Raw genomic sequence first — 20,857 nt, forward strand, 5'->3', positions numbered from 1 at the left:
AATGAAGCAGCTGAAAATGATGAGGCCCAGGAGACATGAGGAACAACAAAATATATTTATATCGCGCCTTGAAATAATAAAACATCCAAGGAGCATTGTAAAATAAAGTATGATATTGAGCCACAAAGAAGATATTAGGTTAGATGACCAAAAGTTTGGTCAAAGTGGTAGATTTTAAGGGGTGTGTTAAATGAGTTAAGCGAGGTGGAGAGTTGGAGACGTGTAGGGATGGTATTCCAGAGGTTGGAGCCTAAGCAACTGAAGGTAGAGCTTGCACTGGTGAAGCAAGGTCAGGGACAAACTAAAGACCAGAATTAGAGCAGTGTAATATATTGAGGGTTGTGGGGCTTATAGGAGATTATAGATATTGGGACAGGCAAGGTCATGGAGTGATTTGAAACCAAGGATGAGAATTTTAATATTAAGTTGTTGCTTTACTGGGTGGATCATCGTGCACAAGGGTGATAGTGGAACAACACTTAATGTGAGTTTAAACATGGCCAGCAGAGTTTTAGATGAACCCTGCAGTGACCCTTGCAGTGATGACTGACCTCCAACAACCACAGCCATCCTCGTCTGTACCTGGTATATCCCCAACCGGTGGAGAGTTCCTCCCCGAATCCCACCGACTCCAACCCTTAAAAGGTGAAGGGGGAAAAGTTTGTGCGGAACCGTTAGAAATGGCGGAGCTGCTTAATGAATACTTTACCTCGGTATTCACGGTGGAAAGGGATCTGGGTGGTTGTACTGCTGGTTTGCGGTGGACAGAAAGGATCGAGCATGTGGACATAAAGAAAGAGGATGTGTTGGAACTATTGAATGGCATCAAGGTTGGTAAGTCGCCGGGACCGGATGGGATGTACCCCAGGTTACTGTGGGAGGCGAGGGAGGAGATTGCGGAGCCTTTGGCGATGATCTTTGCATCGTCGATGGAGACAGGAGAGGTTCCGGAGGATTGGAGGATTGCAGATGTGGTCCCTATATTCAAGAAAGGGAACAGGGACAGCCCGGGAAATTACCGACCGGTGAGTCTAACCTCAGTGGTTGGTAAGTTGATGGAGAGGATCCTGAGAGACAGGATTTATGATCATCTAGAGAAGTTTAGTATGATCAAAAGTAGTCAGCACGGCTTTGTCAAGGGCAGGTCGTGCCTTACGAGCCTGGTTGAGTTCTTTGAAAATGTGACCAAACACATTGACGAAGGAAGAGCGGTGGATGTGGTCTATATGGACTTCAGCAAGGCGTTCGATAAGGTCCCCCATGCAAGACTTCTTGAGAAAGTGAGAGGGCATGGGATCCAAGGGGCTGTTGCCTTGTGGATCCAGAACTGGCTTGCCTGCAGAAGGCAGAGAGTGGCTGTGGAGGGGTCTTTCTCTGCATGGAGGTCAGTGACCAGTGGAGTGCCCCAGGGATCTGTTCTGGGACCCTTGCTGTTTGTCATTTTCATAAATGACCTGGATGAGGAAGTGGAGGGATGGGTTGGTAAGTTTGCTGACGACACCAAGGTAGGTGGTGTTGTGGATAGTTTGGAGGGATGTCAGAAGTTGCAGCGAGACATAGATAGAATGCAAGACTGGGCGGAGAAGTGGCAGATGGACTTCAACCCGGATAAGTGTGTGGTGATCCATTTTGGCAGAACCAATGGGATGAAGCAGCAGTATAAAATGAAGGGTACCATTCTTAGCAGTGTAGAGGATCAGAAGGACCTTGGGGTCCGGGTCCATAGGACTCTTAAATCGGCCTCACAGGTGGAGGATGCGGTCAAGAAGGCGTACGGCGTACTGGCCTTCATTAATCGAGGGATTGAGTTTAGGAGTCGGGAGATAATGCTGCAGCTTTATAGGACCCTGGTTAGACCCCACTTGGAGTACTGCGCGCAGTTCTGGTCACCTCATTACAGGAAAGATGTTGAAGCCATTGAAAGGGTGCAGAGGAGATTTACAAGGATGTTGCCTGGATTGGGGGGCATGCCTTATGAGGATAGGTTGAGGGAGCTTGGTCTCTTCTCCCTGGAGAGACGAAGGATGAGAGGTGACCTGATAGAGGTTTACAAGATGTTGAGAGGTCTGGATAGGGTAGACTCTCAGAGGCTATTTCCAAGGGCTGAAATGGTTGCTACGAGAGGACACAGGTTTAAGGTGCTGGGGGGTAGGTACAGAGGAGATGTCAGGGGTAAGTTTTTCACTCAGAGGGTGGTGGGTGAGTGGAATCGGCTGACGTCGGTGGTGGTGGAGGCAAACTCGTTGGGGTCTTTTAAGAGACTTCTGGATGAGTACATGGGATTTAATGGGATTGAGGGCTATAGATAGGCCTAGAGGTGGGGATGTGATCGGCGCAACTTGTGGGCCGAAGGGCCTGTTTGTGCTGTGGCTTTCTATGTTCTATGTTCTATGTAACCCTGCGTCGGTCCCTTTCTGCCAAACTCAGTCAAATGATGTCTTGATGGATTTTCTTTGTTCTTTTTTTTGTTTTTTTTTTTGTTTTCTTTGAGAAAACAAAATTTTCTTTGTTCTTCGTTCTGTTTGGAACATCCCAAATGCCCATCCAATTTCCTTTGTAATTGTTTATTGTCTCCACTTCCTCCACCCTCGTAGGCAGCGAGTTTCAGGTCATTACCATTCGCTGCATCAGAATATTCTTCCTCACATCTCCCCTCCCCGCTTGCATCTCTGACCCGAAACAAGAAATCTGTGTCCCCCTCGTCCTTGTCCCTTCAGCTAATGGGAACAGCTTTTCTTTGTCCACCTTATCTAAACCTGTCAGAATCTTGTCCACCTCTATCAAATCTCCCCTCAACCTCCTTTGCTCCAAGGAGAACAACACCAGCCTGACATTGACAATAAAGAACAAATGAACAGAATATGTTCCTGTCTAAAATCAAATGGGAATGTTTAATTTCTGTTTTAAAGATATTGTGAATATATTGTCCTGGACAATAAAGGAATCAGCTATAACTGAGCAAGAAGAAAACAGTTTCAATGTGGAATTGAGTGGAATATTCTCTCTGGATTTAAACAATGGAGGAACTACAAACATGGAAGAAAATAAATTTCAAAATGTGAACTCTGTACAGACTGTTTTCAAAATAGAACTTGAAAATTCACAAATGAACAGCAATGAAGACTCTCCTTTTGCAGGAGGAACTTTGGACTATAATTATTGTAAGAAGAAAACCGTCAGAAAAGACTGCAAGCAGTAATTTCCATCTTCAGTGGACTGAGATTCCTGGACATGGAACCCAGCAGTGTGCTGTTACCAAGCTGGACTTGTGAATGTGAAGTAGACAATGGAGGGATTATTGTGTCTATTGCAGGTTATAAGATAGATCAACACAGGAAAACAGTGGATTTAGGAACAGGAGGAGGCCATGTGGCCCTTCGAGCCTGCTCCACCATTCAATAAGATCATGGCTGTTGTTAAGATATACAGCATGTTGTATATTGTAATATTCTAAATGGGATATTATGAAGGTGATACATTTTCATTTCTTCCTGTTTTTGTTACAAAAATCTAATTTCATAATTCCTATGTTTTAGAAATAAGAATTAGTTGCAAGAATTGCTTTTAAAAAATGGAAAACCTGGGTTGAGAATCTGACAAAAACACCCTCAGGGAATTCGCAGTCACAAAGCATGGCCCATGTTGGTTTAAGAAGTCAAAACTCGAGAAGTAAGAACTGTAAAAAGTCAGCTGGATCTTTTAGCTGGAGACATTGGGTCTGACAATTATTGTACTGTTTTTGTTAGGTTCATTCTTCATGCAAACCTCAGGAAAAAAGGTTTAGTTTTGAAGCTAAATATCTGTCAGATATTCCACCTGGTCTCTGTTACCATGGAGATATGTGATTCAGGGTGGAGCCTTGGTTAGAATTAGACCATAAGATATAGGAGCAGAATTAGGCTATTTGGCTCATCGAATCTGCTGTGTCATTCGATCATGACTGATAAATCTCAATCCCATTCTCCTGCCTTTTCCCCGGAACCTTTGAGTCCTTTCCAATCAATGACCTGGTTCCAGCGGACAGCCTGCAGTTAGCTTGGAAGCCACCAGTTCTGGGACCAGGAGCTGTGAACCAGCTGTGGGACTAGAAGCCTAGAGGACCGTTGGAAACCAGGGGTGTTTCCAACATTTAAATGCCTCAGCAAGAATGCAGTGAAGCCCATGTTTAGACTGAGGAGTCCACAGTTTGAGAGCTTAAAGGAAAATTGGAGGCTTGTTTAGTGAAAAGATAATGGATGGACTCCCATAAACTCTTGGCCTCTTTTTAGGTCAAACCGAATAAACAAACTCAAATTAAGTCAGGACAAAGTAAAAGGGGCAGCTCCCCAAAAGGAGGGGGAACAGCCCGAACAAAAATCAAAGTACAAAGGAAACTTAAAAACATCAAATTAAAATGTGATTATCAGGGTCGATAACGCACCCCAACCCCTGCGGTGCCCAGCGGGCACGGAAGGCATCAACCGCGCCCGTGGACACCGCATGCTCCCTCTCCAGGGACACCTGGCTGTGAATGTACCCGCAGTAGAGGGGCAGACAGTCAGGATGGACGGCCTCCTCGATCGCCCGCTGCCTGGGGAGAATATCTGGTGTACTGGGGAGAATTAAAGTGAATTGTGGAGAGCTTTGACATACCTTTGGGATGGTCCTAGGACCAGAAGTGAATGAAACTTCAAGCTATCATTAAGTATAAAGAAACTCTTGGGGTGAAGTAAAAAAATAGAACTCGGTTTATATCATAAATCTTTATTGAGTGTAGTATTCAATTTGTAGTGTTGTCTTTTTAAATTTTATTTAAACATACAGTAAAGTTTGTTTTTGTTTAAAAATGTGGAATCTTGTGATGTAATTCTTTCAGTTAATCACTGGGTGTTCGAATTTCTCTGCAAACGTTAACAGTCCTGACCGGGATCGCAAAAATTCACACAAACAGTGTTTCAAAACAAATTGAAGAAAAAGATGGTTTTTCTTCTTCAACCCAAATGTTACACATGAAGAAACCCTCTTCTGGTATCTCCAATAATTTGTTGCTTTGAGCAATTCTTTTCATGGAACAATCAGATAATTGATGACTGAAAATGGAACTAATTGTATCCCTTTAAAGCAGGAGGGCGATCGCCCGGCACAGAGGGGAATTGGGGATTTCTCCCATAGACCAATTGACAGGGATTCTACCCTCCAACCACCTGAAGTGAATTCTTTACATGAATCATCCGTGCCAGTGCAGTTATCAACTTGCAGTTTGGCTGATCAGAAAATGCTTTGTTGCTGATTTTCCTTGTGTTAGGAAGTGACAGTGCCAAGGCCAGATCTTGTTTCCTCCTTGATCGGGATGTAACCCGTGTCCACATCGCCACTTCATTCTTCCACTGGTTGTATGGTTCAGACTCCGAGAGCATCAGCAGGTAATCAGACCCTGACAATTCCCACTGCCTTTCAGTCATTTCTCACAAAAGCTGCTGGAATTGTAAGCTTCCGTCTGAAATATACTTTCTTTTAGTTTCCAACCTTCACCATTAGACAAGCATTTTCTGTTACCATGTTATAATCCTGACAGCCTTGGAGTGGAGTCAATCTTTATTTGGTATAGATTTGTTCACAGAATCAAACATTACAGGTTCAACTCTGACTCCAAGTTATATTAGTGAGTCCCACTTTTTACCTGCTCATTATAACTATCTAATCAGTGCCCTCCATCTGAATAAACTTCACCTCTATTGATATAATTAACAGCCACAGTCAGAGCATCCAAAAGGTCACTAATGGGTGTGACTGCCATGGTGTCTCAGCAGCTTGGGGGAACAAGTGAATCCTTTCCCACACACTGAGCAGGTGAATGGTCTCAGTTTGGAAACGCAGGGAAAATAAAATTTCAGGCAGAAGCTTCCAATCTGGTAGATTTTATGAGAAATCGCTGAAAGTGAGTGGGAATTATCAGGGTCTCTTCCCCAGTGTGAATTCCCTGATGTTTCAGTAGGTCAGATGATGTTCTAAACCTCTTTGCACAGTGAGAGTGCCTGAACGGGGTCTCCTCAGTGTGAATGCGCTGGTCGACCCTCAGGTCGGCTAAGGTTTTAAAGCAGCTCCCACAGTCAGAGCATTGAACAGGTTTCTTATTGGGGGAGGTGCCTCAGTATTCCAGCAGACTGGATGATTGACTGAGTCACTTCCCACACACACATCAGATGAATGGCCTTTCCCCAGTGTGTAATCGTTTGTCTCAGCAGACTAGATAATTGAGTGAATCCCTTCCCACACTCGGAGCAGATGAATGGCCTCGGCCCAGTGTGAATGCGTTGGTGTGTCAGCGGGAGGGATGAGTGAGTGAATCCCTTCCCACGCTCTGAGCAGGGGAACAGTCCCTCATCCGTGTGAAATCGCTGGTGGTTCTGCAGGGTAGATGACTGAGTGAATCCCTTTCCACACACACAACAGGTGAATGGTCTCTCCCCATTGTGAACCCGCTGGTGTGTCAGCAGGGCAGACGAATCGCTGAATTTCTTCCCACACTCAGAGCAGGTGAATGGCCTCTCCCTGATGTGAAGTCGCTGGTGATTCCTCAGGGTGGATGAATCACAAAATCCCCTTCCAAACTCAGAGCAGGTGAACGGTGTCTCCACAGTGTGGCTGCATCGAAGGGTTTCCAGCTTCGAGGGACAATTGAATCCCTTCCCACAGTCCCGACATTTCCATGGTCTGAGTGTCTTTGTACATCTCCAGGTTCAGATGAAGGTTTGACCCCACAGATAACACATACATGGTCTCTCTCCTCACTGTGAATCCTTCAATCTTTTCCAGGCTGTGTAACTGGTTAAAGCTCTTTCCACAGTCAGTTCACTGGAATACTCTCACTCGAGTGTATGTGTCTCAGTGATTTTCCAGTCACACTGATGTTTAAACAGTTTGAAGGAACAGACAAACATTTCCCATTCTAGTTTCAAATGCCGATGGTATTCAGATCCTGAATAATTGGGTGACTCTGTCAGATCCTAACGTCATGTTTGTTGAGATTTGTGTCTGTAAATTCTCCCCTTCTAATAGCCTGTGAAAGAAATTCACAAAAATCATTGCTGTCAGTACAGGATAAAAACTCAGAACAGACAATTCTAGTTTCTGTGGAACATTCTTTCCTCTCATTCTTGAAAATTTGTAAATCTCCATCTCAAACACTCTCCCTCCATTCTCACTTTGCTCGACCTGAAATAGACATTGTCCTGAGGGTGCTGATTCATCCTAATCGACAGATCCGTGCTGACTGTTTCATGTACAGGACACATATTCCTGAAATCTTCACACAGGATTGTGTCTAAGCATATAAAAAATTTGCATATTTAGTGAACTAAAAATGTATGCAATATTCAGAACTCTATTACATGATTAGAGATACAGATGGGTGCGGAAGAACTTGACTTAGGGAGCAAGCAATCATGTTCTGGAACTCACTGACGATGAGAGTGGTGGAAGTGGAGACGACCAGTGATTTCAAAATAAAATTGGTCGGGCACTTGAAGGAATGAAACGTACTGGGGAACAGGGATATCGAGGAAAAATGGCACTGAGTGGATTCCCCGAAAGAGACTTGGCACGGACTCAAGCTGCTGAATTGATTTATCTTGTGCTCTGATGACTCTTTGACTGGAAAATATACAGAGTAGTTACAATACTATTCTGGAATTAAACAAAATCCATAAATAATATACCTAATATGCACCATATAGTAAGAAGTCTCACAACATCAGGTTAATGTCCAACACGTTTATTTGGAATCACAAGCTTTCAGAGCGCTGCCCCTTCATCAGGTGAGAAGGAGCAGCGCTCTGAAAGCTCGTAATTCCAAACAAACCCGTCGGACTTTAACCAGGTGTTGTGAGACTTCTTACTGTGCCCACCCCAGTCCAACACCGGCATCTCCACATCATATGCACCATATAACAACACCAGACATATCAATGTTGTTACGATCCTCATGGTCACCTTATAATAAACAAATTCCCACAAATCCCAATAGAATAAACTAAAAGACAATGTTTCATTTTTTTAAATTTTGACTTTAAAAATTAATCTAAAATTAACATCACTGAATCATGCATTAAGAAACAGTATTTGAATAGACAAGATAAATTACACTTTAAAAAGCTCAGACAATAAAAACAGGTTCCACAAAATCACAAACATTTTCCCCCTCAGCATATTTAGCTCTAATTCCAGTTCCAGAGAATTTCTCTGTCTCTGTAATTCCCAGGGGCAGAAAGAAAGTATTTTCCTCACAGATGTTGGCCAGAGCATGAAGTTTGAGTCTGTGTGTGAAGTTGGAGTCTGTGTGTGAAGTTGGAGTCTGTGTGTGAAGTTGGAGTCTGTGTGTGAAGTTTGAGTCTGTGTGTGAAGTTTGAGTCTGTGTGTGAAGTTTGAGTCTGTGTGTGAAGTTTGAGTCTGTGTGTGAAGTTTGAGTCTGTGTGTGAAGTTTGAGTCTGTGGTGAAGTTTGAGTCTGTGATGAAGTTGGAGTCTGTGGTGAAGTTTGAGTCTGTGTGTGAAGTTTGAGTCTGTGGTGAAGTTTGAGTCTGTGGTGAAGTTTGAGTCTGTGATGAAGTTGGAGTCTGTGTGAAGTTGGAGTCTGTGGTGAAGTTTGAGTCTGTGTGTGAAGTTGGAGTCTGTGGTGAAGTTTGAGTCTGTGTGTGAAGTTTGAATCTGTGTGTGAAGTTTGAGTCTGTGGTGAAGTTTGAGTCTGTGGTGAAGTTTGAGTCTGTGGTGAAGTTTGAGTCTGTGTGTGAAGTTTGAGTCTGTGTGTGAAGTTTGAGTCTGTGTGTGAAGTTTGAGTCTGTGTGTGAAGTTGGAGTCTGTGGTGAAGTTTGAGTCTGTGTGTGAAGTTGGAGTCTGTGGTGAAGTTTGAGTCTGTGTGTGAAGTTTGAATCTGTGTGTGAAGTTTGAGTCTGTGGTGAAGTTTGAGTCTGTGGTGAAGTTTGAGTCTGTGGTGAAGTTTGAGTCTGTGTGTGAAGTTTGAGTGTGTGTGTGAAGTTTGAGTCTGTGGTGAAGTTTGAGTCTGTGTGTGAAGTTTGAGTCTGTGGTGAAGCTACAAACAGAAGCTGTTCTGTTTCAAATCAAACTGCGGGACTGGGAAGAAAATGATGGGAAGAGATTTTGCAAAGTCCCCTCCCCCACTCCCTCAGCGGGCAGCCCAGCACGCAGGCGCAGAGAGCGCTGCTGAGCCGAGCTGTCCGGAGCAGGCGCAGTGCGGCTGCCGCCAGCGGTCGCTCTCGATCTCTTTTTGGAGCAGCAGCCGCCGGAGAGAGAGGGGGGAGGGGGAGATCACCGAGCGGCTTCTCGCTCTGGCTGGAGCCGCCAGCCGGTTGCCTGGAAACCTTGGCTCGAGGAGATGGCAGGGGGCGGGGGAATCAATGGGAAGGGGCGGGGCTCCCATGTCTGCGCGCCCGGGCCTGCGCACTGGAACTCCAGGACGTCACATCGGTAGACTTATTCCTATTGGCTAATTCAGGCTCGGTTCCATTGTGACGTCACAATGCGGAAGTTGGCCAACGAGGTTCAGATTGAAACTTCCGCCTCTGGACAACATCTGGGAGGAAATCAATGTTTCCCCCTTTCCATTTCTTTTCTCATTCTGGGGGAAATTGGGGACTTGCAGCAACTGAAGGGAAAGGAAGTGAATCCAGGGAGGCTGCAGACTCTGAAAACGTGACAGACGAACATCGGAATTAGGAGCAAGACTCCGCCCAGGTATCTTTTTCTTTTTCTCTCAAAGACATTGACATCCTTTAGCTCCCTCACTTTGACACTGAAGACAATGGGTTCAGTCTTCCCAGTGTTTATATGAAAGAAATTTCTGTTCTTTTAGTCCTGGATGTCAGACAAGTCAGGGTGGTGTGTGAGTTGGAGGGGAACTTGAAGGTGATGGTTTTCCCATCTATTTGCTACCCTGGTCCTTCTAGGTGGGTGGAGGTTGAGGGTTTAGGAAACTTTCTGTCAAAGTTCTAATTGAGTTGTCAATGTACAAAATCCCTCTCCTTCACCCTGACCTCTCCGACTTCTCTCTGTCTTCTCTCACAGTGTCCAGCGTCTTGTGTCCAGATCGTGTGGCAGATTTCCTGCCCTGAAGAATTTCAGTGAACCCGCTGGGTTTTTATGACAATCCAGCAGTTTTCATGATCGCTTTTTCCGAGTGCCAGCCCCACAAATGACCAGATTCATTTAGCTCAATTTCACAACCTGACTTTGTGTTTTTGTGGGTTCTCTCTCACTTCCTTTTTTCTGTTTTACATCAATTTCACAGGGGTTTAGAAGAGGAGGATTTGCAGTTGGGAAACTGAAACCAAATATTATATCAAAACCTGATGGAGTTAGCCAATTTATTGTAACCTGAATATCATTGTGTTTTGAACATGGAAGGAAATAGCACCGTTCACAGTGAAGAGAAACTGTACACGTCTTCTGTGTGTGGACAAGTCTTCAACCAATCATCCAGCCTTTCGGAACATAATTGCAGTCACAACAGGGAGAAGCTGTGGAAATGTGGGGACTGTGGGAAGGGATTCGATTACCCTTCCCAGCTGGAGATTCATCGGCGCAGTCACAGTGGGAAGAGACCATTCACCTGCTCCCAGTGTGGGAGGGGATTCACTCAGTCAAACAGCTTACATATACACCAGAGAACTCACACTGAAGAGAGACCATTCAACTGCTCCCAGTGTGGGAAAGGATTCAGTGCCTCATCCCATCTGCTGAAACATCAGCGAATCCACACTGGGGAAAGGCCGTTCACCTGCTCTGTGTGCGGGAAGGGATTCACTCAGTCTTCCAACCTCGCATTACACCAGCGAATTCACACTGGGGAGAGGCCATTCACTTGCTCCCAGTGTGGGAAGAGATTTGCTCAGTCAGCCACCCTCTTCACACACCAGCGGATTCACACTGATGAGAGACCTTTTAAATGTCCAGACTGTGGGAAATGCTTTAAAAATTCTGTAAATCTGCATTACCATCAACGTGTTCACACTGATGAGAAACCATTCAGGTGCTCTCACTGTGGGACTGGGTTCAAGCAATCATCTCAACTCACTGTACACCAGCGCACTCACACTGGGGAGAGACCGTTCACCTGCTCCCAGTGTGGGAATGGATTTGCTCACTCATCCACTCTGCTGACACACCAGCGAATTCACACCGGGGAGAAGCCATTCACTTGTTCCAAGTGTGGAAAGGGATTCAGTCAGTCATCCAATCTGCTGAGACACCAGCGAGTTCACAAGTAACTGTTGTGATTGGATTTTGTTGTTTTCGTGTTCAGACTGAACCATGTAACTTTGGGTCTGTTTCTGCTGAATTGTAAAGTGACTCCAGCTCTGTTATAGGTGTTGATATAATTGGTCTTAGAAGGGGTGGATTTGGGGTCAGGAAACTTGCACAAAACATCAGATCAGGATTGGATGGAATTGCACAATGTATTGTAACCTGAACAGCAGAGAATTTTGAACATGGAAGGAAATAGCACCGTTTTAATTATCTAAAAGTCGCGAGATTTGAGGAAGATTCCAGTAGATTGCAAAGTAGCAAATGTAACTCCTTTATTCAAAAAAGGAGGGAGGCAAAAAGGAAACTAAAGGCCACTTAATCTAAAATCTGATGTAGGGAAAATATTAAAGCTTTATTAAAGATATCATGAGAATTAGAAAAATTCAGACATTAGGAGTCAGCACGGTTTGAGAAAGGGAAATCATATTCAACCTATTTGTTGGAGTTCTTTGAAGGAGTCACATATACTTTGGATAAAGGGGGTCGGTTCGCTCAGTTGGCCGGGTGGCTGGTTTGTGATGCACAGCGACACCAACAGCACAGTTTCAATTCTCGTGCCAACCAAGGGGCATTCTAGGATGAGAGGTCATAGCCTTAGGATAAGGGGCAGCAAAGTTAAAACAGAGTTGAGGAGAAACTGCTTCTCCCAAAGGGTTGTGAATCTGTGGAATTCGCTGTCCCAAAGGGTGGTGGATGCTGGGACAGTGAGTAAATTTAAGGAGGAGTTAGACAGATTTTTAATTGGTAATGGGGTTGAAGGGTTATGGGGAGAAGGCAGGAAAATGGGGATGAGGAGCTTATCAGCCATGATCGAATGGCGGAACAGACTCGATTGGCCAAATGGTCTAATTCTGCTCCTATATCTAATGAATTTATGATCCTCAGGTTAAGTGACCACCAGTCAGCTCTCCCTCTCAAGGGGACATCTGGGAGATGGTGACTTTATATATTGGATAATGGGGCAGCAAAGGTGAATGTACTGTACTTTGATTTGCAAAATGCATTTCATAATCTGCCACATCAAAGCTTAATGTGGAAAATAGAATCTCACAGTGTGGGGGTAATATGGCATGGAAAGAAGATTGGCGAGCTAACGGGAAACAGAGTTGGCAACACATGGATCTTTATCTGGTTGGCAGGATGTGATGAGTGGTGTGCCAAAGCGATCAGAACTGGAACCTCTACTTTTAACAATTTATATAAACGACTTGGATGCAAGCATGGTCGCTAAATTTGCTGAGGACACAAAGGTAGAAAAGTAAGTTGTGAAGAGGATGTAAGGAGGCTACAAAGGGATGTAGATAAGTTCAGCTAGTGGGCAAAGATTTGGCAAATGGAGTATAACGTGGGCAAATGTGGAATTATCAATTTTGGCAGGAATTCCTGCCAAATTTAAAAAAAAACGTTAAATGGTGAGAGATTGCAGAGCTCTGAGATTCAGAGGTGTCCTAATACATGAATCACAAAAGGCTGGAATGCAGGTACAGCAAGTAATCAGGAAAGTTAATAGAATGTCATTGTTTATTGTGAGGAAAGTGGTTACAAAAGGAGTGAGTTTATGTTTCAGTCAGACAGGACACTGGTGAGACCACATCTGGAGTGTTGTTAAAGTATTGAACTCCTTATTTAAGGAAAATGTAAATGCATTGGAAGCAGTTCAGAGAATGTCTACCAGACTAATACCAGAAATTGGCAGGTTGTCTTATGAGGAAAGATTGGAGAATCTGGGCTTGTAGCCACTGGAGTTTAGAAGAGTAAGAGGGGCCTTGATTGAAACCTTTTACGTTTCTGAGGGCTATTGACTGGGTTGATGTGGAAAGGATTTTTTTTTCTTGTGGGAGAATCTTGAACAAGGAGACACTGTTTAAAAATGTGTTTCAGACAGAGATAGGGAGAAGTGTTTTCTCTCAGAGGATCATGGATCTTTGGAACTCTCTTCCTCAAAAGGCAGAGGAAGAAGAATCTTGGAATATTTTGAAGAAGAGCAAGGTGGTCTCCTGATTAAAAAGGAGATGGAAGATTATTGGTGAGGGTAGTGGGCAGGAATGTTGGGTTGAGGTTACAATCAGATCAGCCACGATCCTATTGAATGGCGGAACAGGCTTGAGGGGCCGAGTGGCCTCCTTCTGTTCTTAATTATTATGTTCGAATGGGTCTGTTTCCATTGCTGTTAATAAACAACAGTCCATTTATAGGTGTTAATATTGTGGATAATAGTCAAATAAATTGACTTTGTGTTAAACACATGGCCTTTTTAATATCTTCAACACAGGTTCATCCAATGATTGGCCGTGGTAAAATTGACCTTAGTGTCAGTGGTAATAGCAGGGCCAGTAAATGGGGTTACAGGAATAGGGCCTGGGTGGGATTGTGGTTGGTGCAGACTGGATGGGCTGAATGGCCTCCTTCTGCACTGTAGGGATTCTATGATTCTAGTCTTGTAATAGAATATTGTAACTATGTTAATATACTTCCAGGCATTGTTATTCCGATAGAGAAGGAGACAATATCAACTTCTTATAGAGCAATCCAGTCAGACCCATTGCCCCTCCACCTACCCATTCTCCTGCAAGAATATTTCCTTCAAGTGCGCATCCAATTTCAGTTTGAAATCTTTAATTGTTTTCACTGCCACAAGATCCGTGGGCACCCAGTTCCAGATCATGATCACTCGCTGCACCCACCATATCTCCAACCAAGTAATGAGTGCTGCATATTACACACATTTGAACAGGAAGTGATGAGCATGGATTCATTAACCAACATGAATTGGCACCTTTAGGAGAATTGGGAGGGTGTATAGTGCGATACAGCAGGGTAAGAATAGTGGGGAAAAGTAAAGAATTTTCTATAAAAACTGGAATTGTCTTTTCTGAATTTCTAAGTTGCACTGACAGTGATGAATTTTGGAAATTCGTGTTACAGGATATCAGAAGAGGATTTCCAGACAGAAATCTCAAAACAAACACTCATGGTGATCTGACAGATTAACTCCATTCATCGGGACCTGGACAACATCAGCCTTTGGAATCTACAAAGAGAAATATTTGTCTGTTCTTCTGCTTCAAGAGATTTCAACCATAAATGTGATTGGAAAAGCAAGAACACATCTTGAAAAGACAGCACCAGTCACATTGGGGTGAGACCGTTCGGGTGTTTTGTTGTGGATGAGGCTTCAGCTGACTGTCAAACTGGGAGAGACACATGGACACCAGCACCATGGAGAAGCCGTGGAAATGTGGAGACTGTGGTAAAGGATTCAATTTCTCACACCAACTGGAAACTCATCGATGTAATCACACTGGGGAGAGGCCGTTCATTTGTTTGGAGTGTGGGAAGGGATTTGCTCATTCATCCTCCCTGCAGACACACAAACGAGTTCACACAGGGGAGTGGCCATTCACCTGCCCCGAGTGCGGGAAAGGATTCACAAGTTCATCCCACCTGCAGACACACAAGCGAGTTCACAGCGGGGAGAAGCCATTCACCTGCTCCGATTGTGGGAAGAGATTCAGTGAATCATCCAACTTGCTGATGCACCAGCGAGGTCACACCGGGGAGAAATGGTTCACGTGTTCAGAGTGTGGGAAGGGATTCACTCAGTTATCCCACCTGCAGACACACGAGCGAGTTCACACCGGGGAGAGGCCATTCATCTGCCCTGAGTGTGGGAAAGGATTCAGTAATTCATCCAACCTGCAGAGACACCCGCGAATTCACACCAGGGAGAGACCGTTCAGCTGCTCCGAGTGTGGGAAGGGATTCACTGATTCATCCTATCTGCTGATACATCAGCGAGTTCACACTGGGGAGAGGCCGTTCATCTGCTCTGAGTGTGGGAAGCATTTTCCTTATGCATCAAATCTGCAGAGACACCGACGATTGCACACTGGGGAGAGACCATTCACCTGCTCCTATTGTGGGAAAACATTCACTCAGTCATCCCACCTGCAGATACATCAGCGGGTTCACACTGGAGAGAGACCATTCACCTGCTCTCAGTGTGGGAAAGGATTCAGTAATTCATCCAACCTGCGGACACACCAGCGAGTTCACACTGGGGAGAGACCAGACTCCTGTTCCACATGTGAGAAGGATACAATCGATCATCTAATTGGCTGACACACCGGCGAGTTCAGCAGTGATTATTGGGATTGGATTCTGCTGCTGTTGCTGCTGTTAATGACATCCAAGCCTGAACTCTGTTCATTCTGATAGTTTGGGTTTGTTTCTGTTGATGTTTATAATCTCTATAACTGGACTGGATGTTTAATATTCTGGAACTTGGCTTGTTTTACCTTGTGACCCTTACTCTTCTAATAAAGTATCTTTCTTTGGTCTATAGCAAATAGTGATTTACTTGTAATTTTTTTCAACTGAGTCAGAGCAGAGGAATAACCTCTCCCCAGTGTGAATCTGCTGGTGTACTGCGAGGTGAGATAATCGCCTGAACTCAGTCCTAAAGTGAGAGCACCTGAACGGTCTCTCGTCAGTGTGGACAAGTTGATAGGATATCACTTCCCTGGAACTTTTACAGCTCTTCTCGTAATCTGGGCAATTAACAAAATCACTCAAGTGTGAACACGTTTGTGTGTCATATGGTGGGATGACTGAATGAATCCCTTTCCATCTCTGCAGCGTTTGAACAATCTCCCCCCAGTGTGAATATGTCAGTGAGACAACAGATTGGCTGATGGAGTGAAATCAGTCCAATACACAGAGCCGGTGAACGCCCTCTCCCCGGTGCACGATGAGCTTCCAGCTCAGACAGGTAACTGAATCCCTCATCACTGTCCTCACTCTTCCATGGTTCCTCCCCAGGATGTTTATATTTGTAGCTCCTGAGGCCAGATGATCAACTGAAGCTGCGTCCACACAGAGAACAGTTTCATCTACTGTGAACAATGCTTTTTCCTTCAATGTTTAAAATCCGAATGATAATCAAGTTACCGTTAACTGGGCAGCTCCGTCAACTCCTGATGTGATGTTTGTTCAAAGATTCCTGACTGCAAATCCTCCTCTTCTCAAACTCTGTGACACTGAATTTAAAAGAAAAAAAATGTGAGAGAGAACCCACAAAAACACAAAGGCAGGTTGTGAAATTGAGCGGAATGAATCTGGTAATTTCTGGGGCCGGCACTAGGAAAAAGTGACCATGAAAATTCTGGAGTGTCATTAAAAACCCAAGTGATTCACTGATGTCCTGCAGGGAAGGGATTGAATGTCACCCATTCAATAGGATCATGGCTGATCTGACATTCCTCATGTCCACTTTCTTGCCCTTTTCCCGTAACCCTTGATTTCCTTATTGATCAAAAATATACACAAGGGCTTTGCCCCCACAGCTCTCTGTGGCAAGGACTTGCAAAGACTCTCAACCCTCTGGGAGAAGAAATTGCTCCTGATCTCAGTCTTAAATTGGCACCTTTTATTCTGAGACTGTGCCCTCTGGTCCCAGACTCTCCCATGAGAGGAAACATCCGCTCAGCATTTACCTTGTCAAGTCCCTTAAGAATCCAATATGCTTCAATGAGATCACCTCTCATTCTTCTAAATTCCAATGAGGAGAGGCCCAACCTGTTTAAACTTTCCTCATAAAACAATCCCTCCATAACGGGGATAATCCAAGTGAATCTACTGTGAACTGCCTCCAATGAAATAATATTTTTCCTGAAATAAGGAGACCAAAACTGCTCACAGTCCTCCAGATATGGTCTCGCCAGTACCTTGTACAGTTGCAGCAAGACTTCCCTACTCATATACTCCAACCACAGTGGCACTGCAGTTAGCACTGCTGCTTCACAGCGCCAGAGACTCGGGTTCAATTCCTGGCTTGGGTCACTCTGTGTGGAGTTTGCACATTCTCCCCGGTTCTGCGTGGGTTTCCTCCGGGTGCTCCGGTTTCCTCCCACAGTCCAAAGATGTGCAGGTTAGGTGAACTGGTCATGCTAAATTCTCCCTCAGTGTACCTGAACAGGCGCCGGAGTGTGGTGACTAGTGGATTTTCACAGTAACATCATTGCATTGTTAATGTAAGCCTACTTGTGACAAATAAATAAACTTTACTTTACTTGAAATAAGGGCCAACATTCTATTAGGCTTCCTGATTACCAACTGCACCTGTGTGCTGGGTTTCTGTGTTTTGTGCAGAAGTCCCCCAAGTCCTGTTGTGTTGCAGCTTTACAGTCTTTTCCCCATTTAAATAATACTCCCCTGCTCTCCCTTCCAAAATGAACTGTTTCACATTTTCCAACATTATCATAGAGTCCCTACAGTGCAGAAGGAGGACATTCAACCCATGGGTCGCACCAATTCTCTCACATAGTATCTTACCCAGAGCCTCTCCCCCACCCTATCCCCATACCCTCACACATTTACCATGGCTAATCCATCTAACCTACATGTCTTGGGACACGAAGGGAAATGGCTAACCCACTTAATCTGCACATCTCTGGACTGTGGGAGAAAACCAGAGCATCTGGAGGAAACCCACACAGAGGAAAGCTGCTGGATTATCAAAGAACAAAGAACAAAGAACAATACAGCACAGGAATAGGCCCTTCGGCCCTCCAAGCCCGCGCCGCTCCCCGGTCCAGGATTGAATCCTGAATCCAGGATCCCCGCTCAATTTTCCAGCCTATCTACATACCAATATCCTATCCACCGAGCTGTCCCTCACAGCTACGATGCTTTGTTCATCACAACCTATTAACTCACCCCCACCCCCCCATTCCAGACCATGTGATCTCCAGGGAGAGGCGAAAACCCAGAGTGAAAACCCCAGGGCCAATATGGGGAAAACAAATCTGGGAAATTCCTCTCCGACCCCCTGAGGCGATCGAAACGAGTCCAGGAGATCACACTGGCGAGTCGATGACCCAGTGATATTGTCGCTAGACTATTAATCCAGAGACTCAGCTCATGTTCTGGGGACCCGGCTTCGAATCCCGCCATGGCAGATGCTGGAATATGAATTCAACACAAAATATCTTGAATAAAAATTTTTTTACTGATGACCGCGATTGTTAGAAAACCCCTAAAGTTCACTTTAGGGAAGGAAATCTGCCGTCCTTATCATAAAAACCCAAGTGTTATGCTGATGTCTGTCAAGAAAGGAAATCTGGCACCTGGTCTCGAGTGGAGACAGAGAGAAGTAGAAGGGGCCGGGGTGAAGGAGAGGGATTTTATACATCTAGAACTCAATGAGAACTTTGACAGAATCTCCCAAATCCTCAACCTCCACCACCTAGAAGGACCAAGGTAGCAGGTAGATGTGAACACCATCACCTCCGAGTTTCTCCCCCCACAACTCGCACACAATCCTGACTTGTCTGAAATCCAGTACTAAAAGAACTGAAACTTCTTTCATATAAATACTGGGAAGACTGAACCCATTGTCTTCAGTCCCCACTACAAACTCCACTCCCTCACCAGCAACTCTATCTTCCTGGTAACTGTCTGAGGCTGAACCAAACTGTTCACAACCATGGTGAAATATTTCACCCCAAGATGAGCTTCCAACCACATATCCACATCATCATCAAAACCGCCTATTCCCATCTCAGTGACATCGCCCGACTCCACCCCAGTCTCACTTCATCTGGAACTCTCATCCATTCCAATGTGACGTGGAGCTCAAGGGAATGGAACTGACCAAATTGCTCCACAGAGAGTACAGTAAGTCTCACAACACTAGGTTAAAGTCCAACAGGTTTATTTGGAATCACGAGCTTTTGGAGCACTGCTCCTTCCTCAGGTCACTCACCTGATGGACTTTAACCTGGTGTTGTGAGACTTCTTACTATGCCCAACCCAGTCCAATGCCGGCATCTCCACATCATGGCTACCACGGAGAGTCAGCATGGATTTAAGTTGCCAAATGCATTTCCTTCTATGTTGTAATCTCTGCATCACTGGAAATTGATAAAGCAGCCACACTGCTGTATATTTCAAGTCAAAAAATATGGGATCATAAATAACATATCTCTCTCCCATACAAATTTACAGTTCATTTAAATGTTAGCCCTCTTCTGGGAAAACTGAATTGTGAACATTGGGTAAGAGGCTCCCCTATTCGCCAGATAAACTGAGGGAACTAAAAGATGTCAATGTCTTTGAGAGAGAAACAAAAATATACCTGGGCCGAGTCCTGTTCCTGAATCCGGTCTTCATCTGTAACCTTTCCAGAGTCTGCAGCCTCCCTGGATTCACTTCCTTTCCCTTCAGTTGCTGCAAGTCCCCAATTTCCCCCAGAATGAGAAAAGAAATGGAAAGGGGGAAACATTGATTTCCTCCCAGATGTTGCCCAGAAGAGGGAGTTTGGACAACTTCCGCATTGTGACGTCCATAAGAGAGCTCTGCCTAAATCAGCCAATAGGAATCATTCTGCTCCGCGATGACGTCTCCGGGTTCCAGTGCTCAGGCCCGGGCGCGCGGACCCGGGAGCCCCGCCCCCACCCATTGTTCCCCCTCCCCCTTCACCTCTTCCAGCCACGGTTTCCAATCAACCGGCTGACGGCTCCGGCCAGAGCGAGAAGCCGCGTCATGATCGCCCCCTCCCTCGGCCCGGGACTGCGCATGTCCAAGGGAGAGGGGAAGATGCGCATGTGCGGGGGGAGCCAACCATTTGACCTGTATGCTGAGGTGTTGGCCAATGGAAAGTTGGAGGACCAGAAGTTCTCTGTTCCTCCAGCCAATCAGAGCTCCCCCATTGTCTGAATGCGGAAGTGGACAATGAGCTTGTTCGGCTGTTCATTCCTGCCCAGCAAAGCTGCTGCTGCTCTCACTCTGAATGAAGATTGAGCTTCAGACAGACTCAAACTTCCTCCTGTCTTCAACATCTGTGAGTAAAACACTTTCTTTTCTCTCCCTTTCCAGTTCTTTTCTCATTCTGGGGGAAATTGGGGACTTGCAGCAACTGAAGGGAAACGGAGTGACTCCAGGGAGGGTGCAGACTCTGGAAAGGTTGGCCCAGGTTTCTCTTTCTCTTAAAGACATTGACATCCTTTGCTCCCTCAGCTTGACTCATTGATTTGTCTGGCTAAAAGGTCCCTTTCCTAATGTTCACAATTAAAGGGCTGGTTTCCCCAGGTGATGGCTGGCATTTAAAAGGACAATAAATTAATATAGGACAGAGATTAATATAGGACAGAGATATGCCTTGTGTTGTTATATTGTAGATTTGGTATAATATTTATGGTTCTGTAACAAAGTACGTTTATTATTAATTCTCGTTTTATAATGTAGCACTGAAGCTATGTTATATATTTTCACTCATTGAGTCATTACGTCGCAGAAGGAGTCCATTCAGTAACTCGAATCCATGCCGACTCTCTGTAGAACAATCCAGTCAGTCCCATTCCCTTTCTATATTCCCTTTCCCCTGCAACTTTATTTCCTTCATGTGCCCATCTAATTTCTGAAATATATTAAAGGGGACAGTAAACTAATATAGGACAGAGACGTGTCTGATGTTTTTTTTATTCATCCTTGGGACACGGGCATTGCCGGCTGGGCCAGCATTTATTGCCCATCCCTAATTGCCCTTGAACTGAATGG

The 20,857-nt window shown here is 44.9% G+C and overlaps 3 protein-coding genes across 3 annotated transcripts in view; all 3 read left to right on the forward strand.

The window, feature by feature from the left end:
* Positions 1-20,857, forward strand: part of LOC144482991 (uncharacterized) — a 160,993-nt gene that overhangs the window by 60,207 nt on the left and 79,929 nt on the right. The window contains exon 5 of the mRNA XM_078201817.1: positions 10,789-11,219. Within this exon, the coding sequence (XP_078057943.1) occupies positions 10,789-11,219 (431 nt within the window). The remainder of the gene's footprint in view (positions 1-10,788; positions 11,220-20,857) is intronic.
* LOC144483033 (uncharacterized) lies at positions 13,961-15,631 on the forward strand. The gene has a single exon (XM_078201871.1). It carries the CDS (start codon positions 14,504-14,506, stop codon positions 15,419-15,421), a length of 918 nt encoding a protein of 305 aa, XP_078057997.1. The 5' UTR covers positions 13,961-14,503; the 3' UTR covers positions 15,422-15,631.
* LOC144483028 (dehydrogenase/reductase SDR family member 1-like) overlaps positions 20,053-20,857 on the forward strand; it is a 340,453-nt gene continuing 339,648 nt past the window's right edge. The window contains exon 1 of the mRNA XM_078201863.1: positions 20,053-20,141. The gene's annotated coding sequence lies outside the window, so the exon portion shown is untranslated. The remainder of the gene's footprint in view (positions 20,142-20,857) is intronic.

The sequence above is a fragment of the Mustelus asterias genome, unplaced genomic scaffold (assembly GCF_964213995.1).
Source record: "Mustelus asterias unplaced genomic scaffold, sMusAst1.hap1.1 HAP1_SCAFFOLD_44, whole genome shotgun sequence".
Taxonomy (NCBI): Eukaryota; Metazoa; Chordata; class Chondrichthyes; order Carcharhiniformes; family Triakidae; genus Mustelus; species Mustelus asterias.

What these genes read in the sequence shown, in the direction of transcription:
- LOC144483033 (XM_078201871.1), top strand. Translation starts at nt 14,504, where the DNA reads ATGGACACCAGCACCATGGAGAAGCCGTGGAAATGTGGAGACTGTGGT.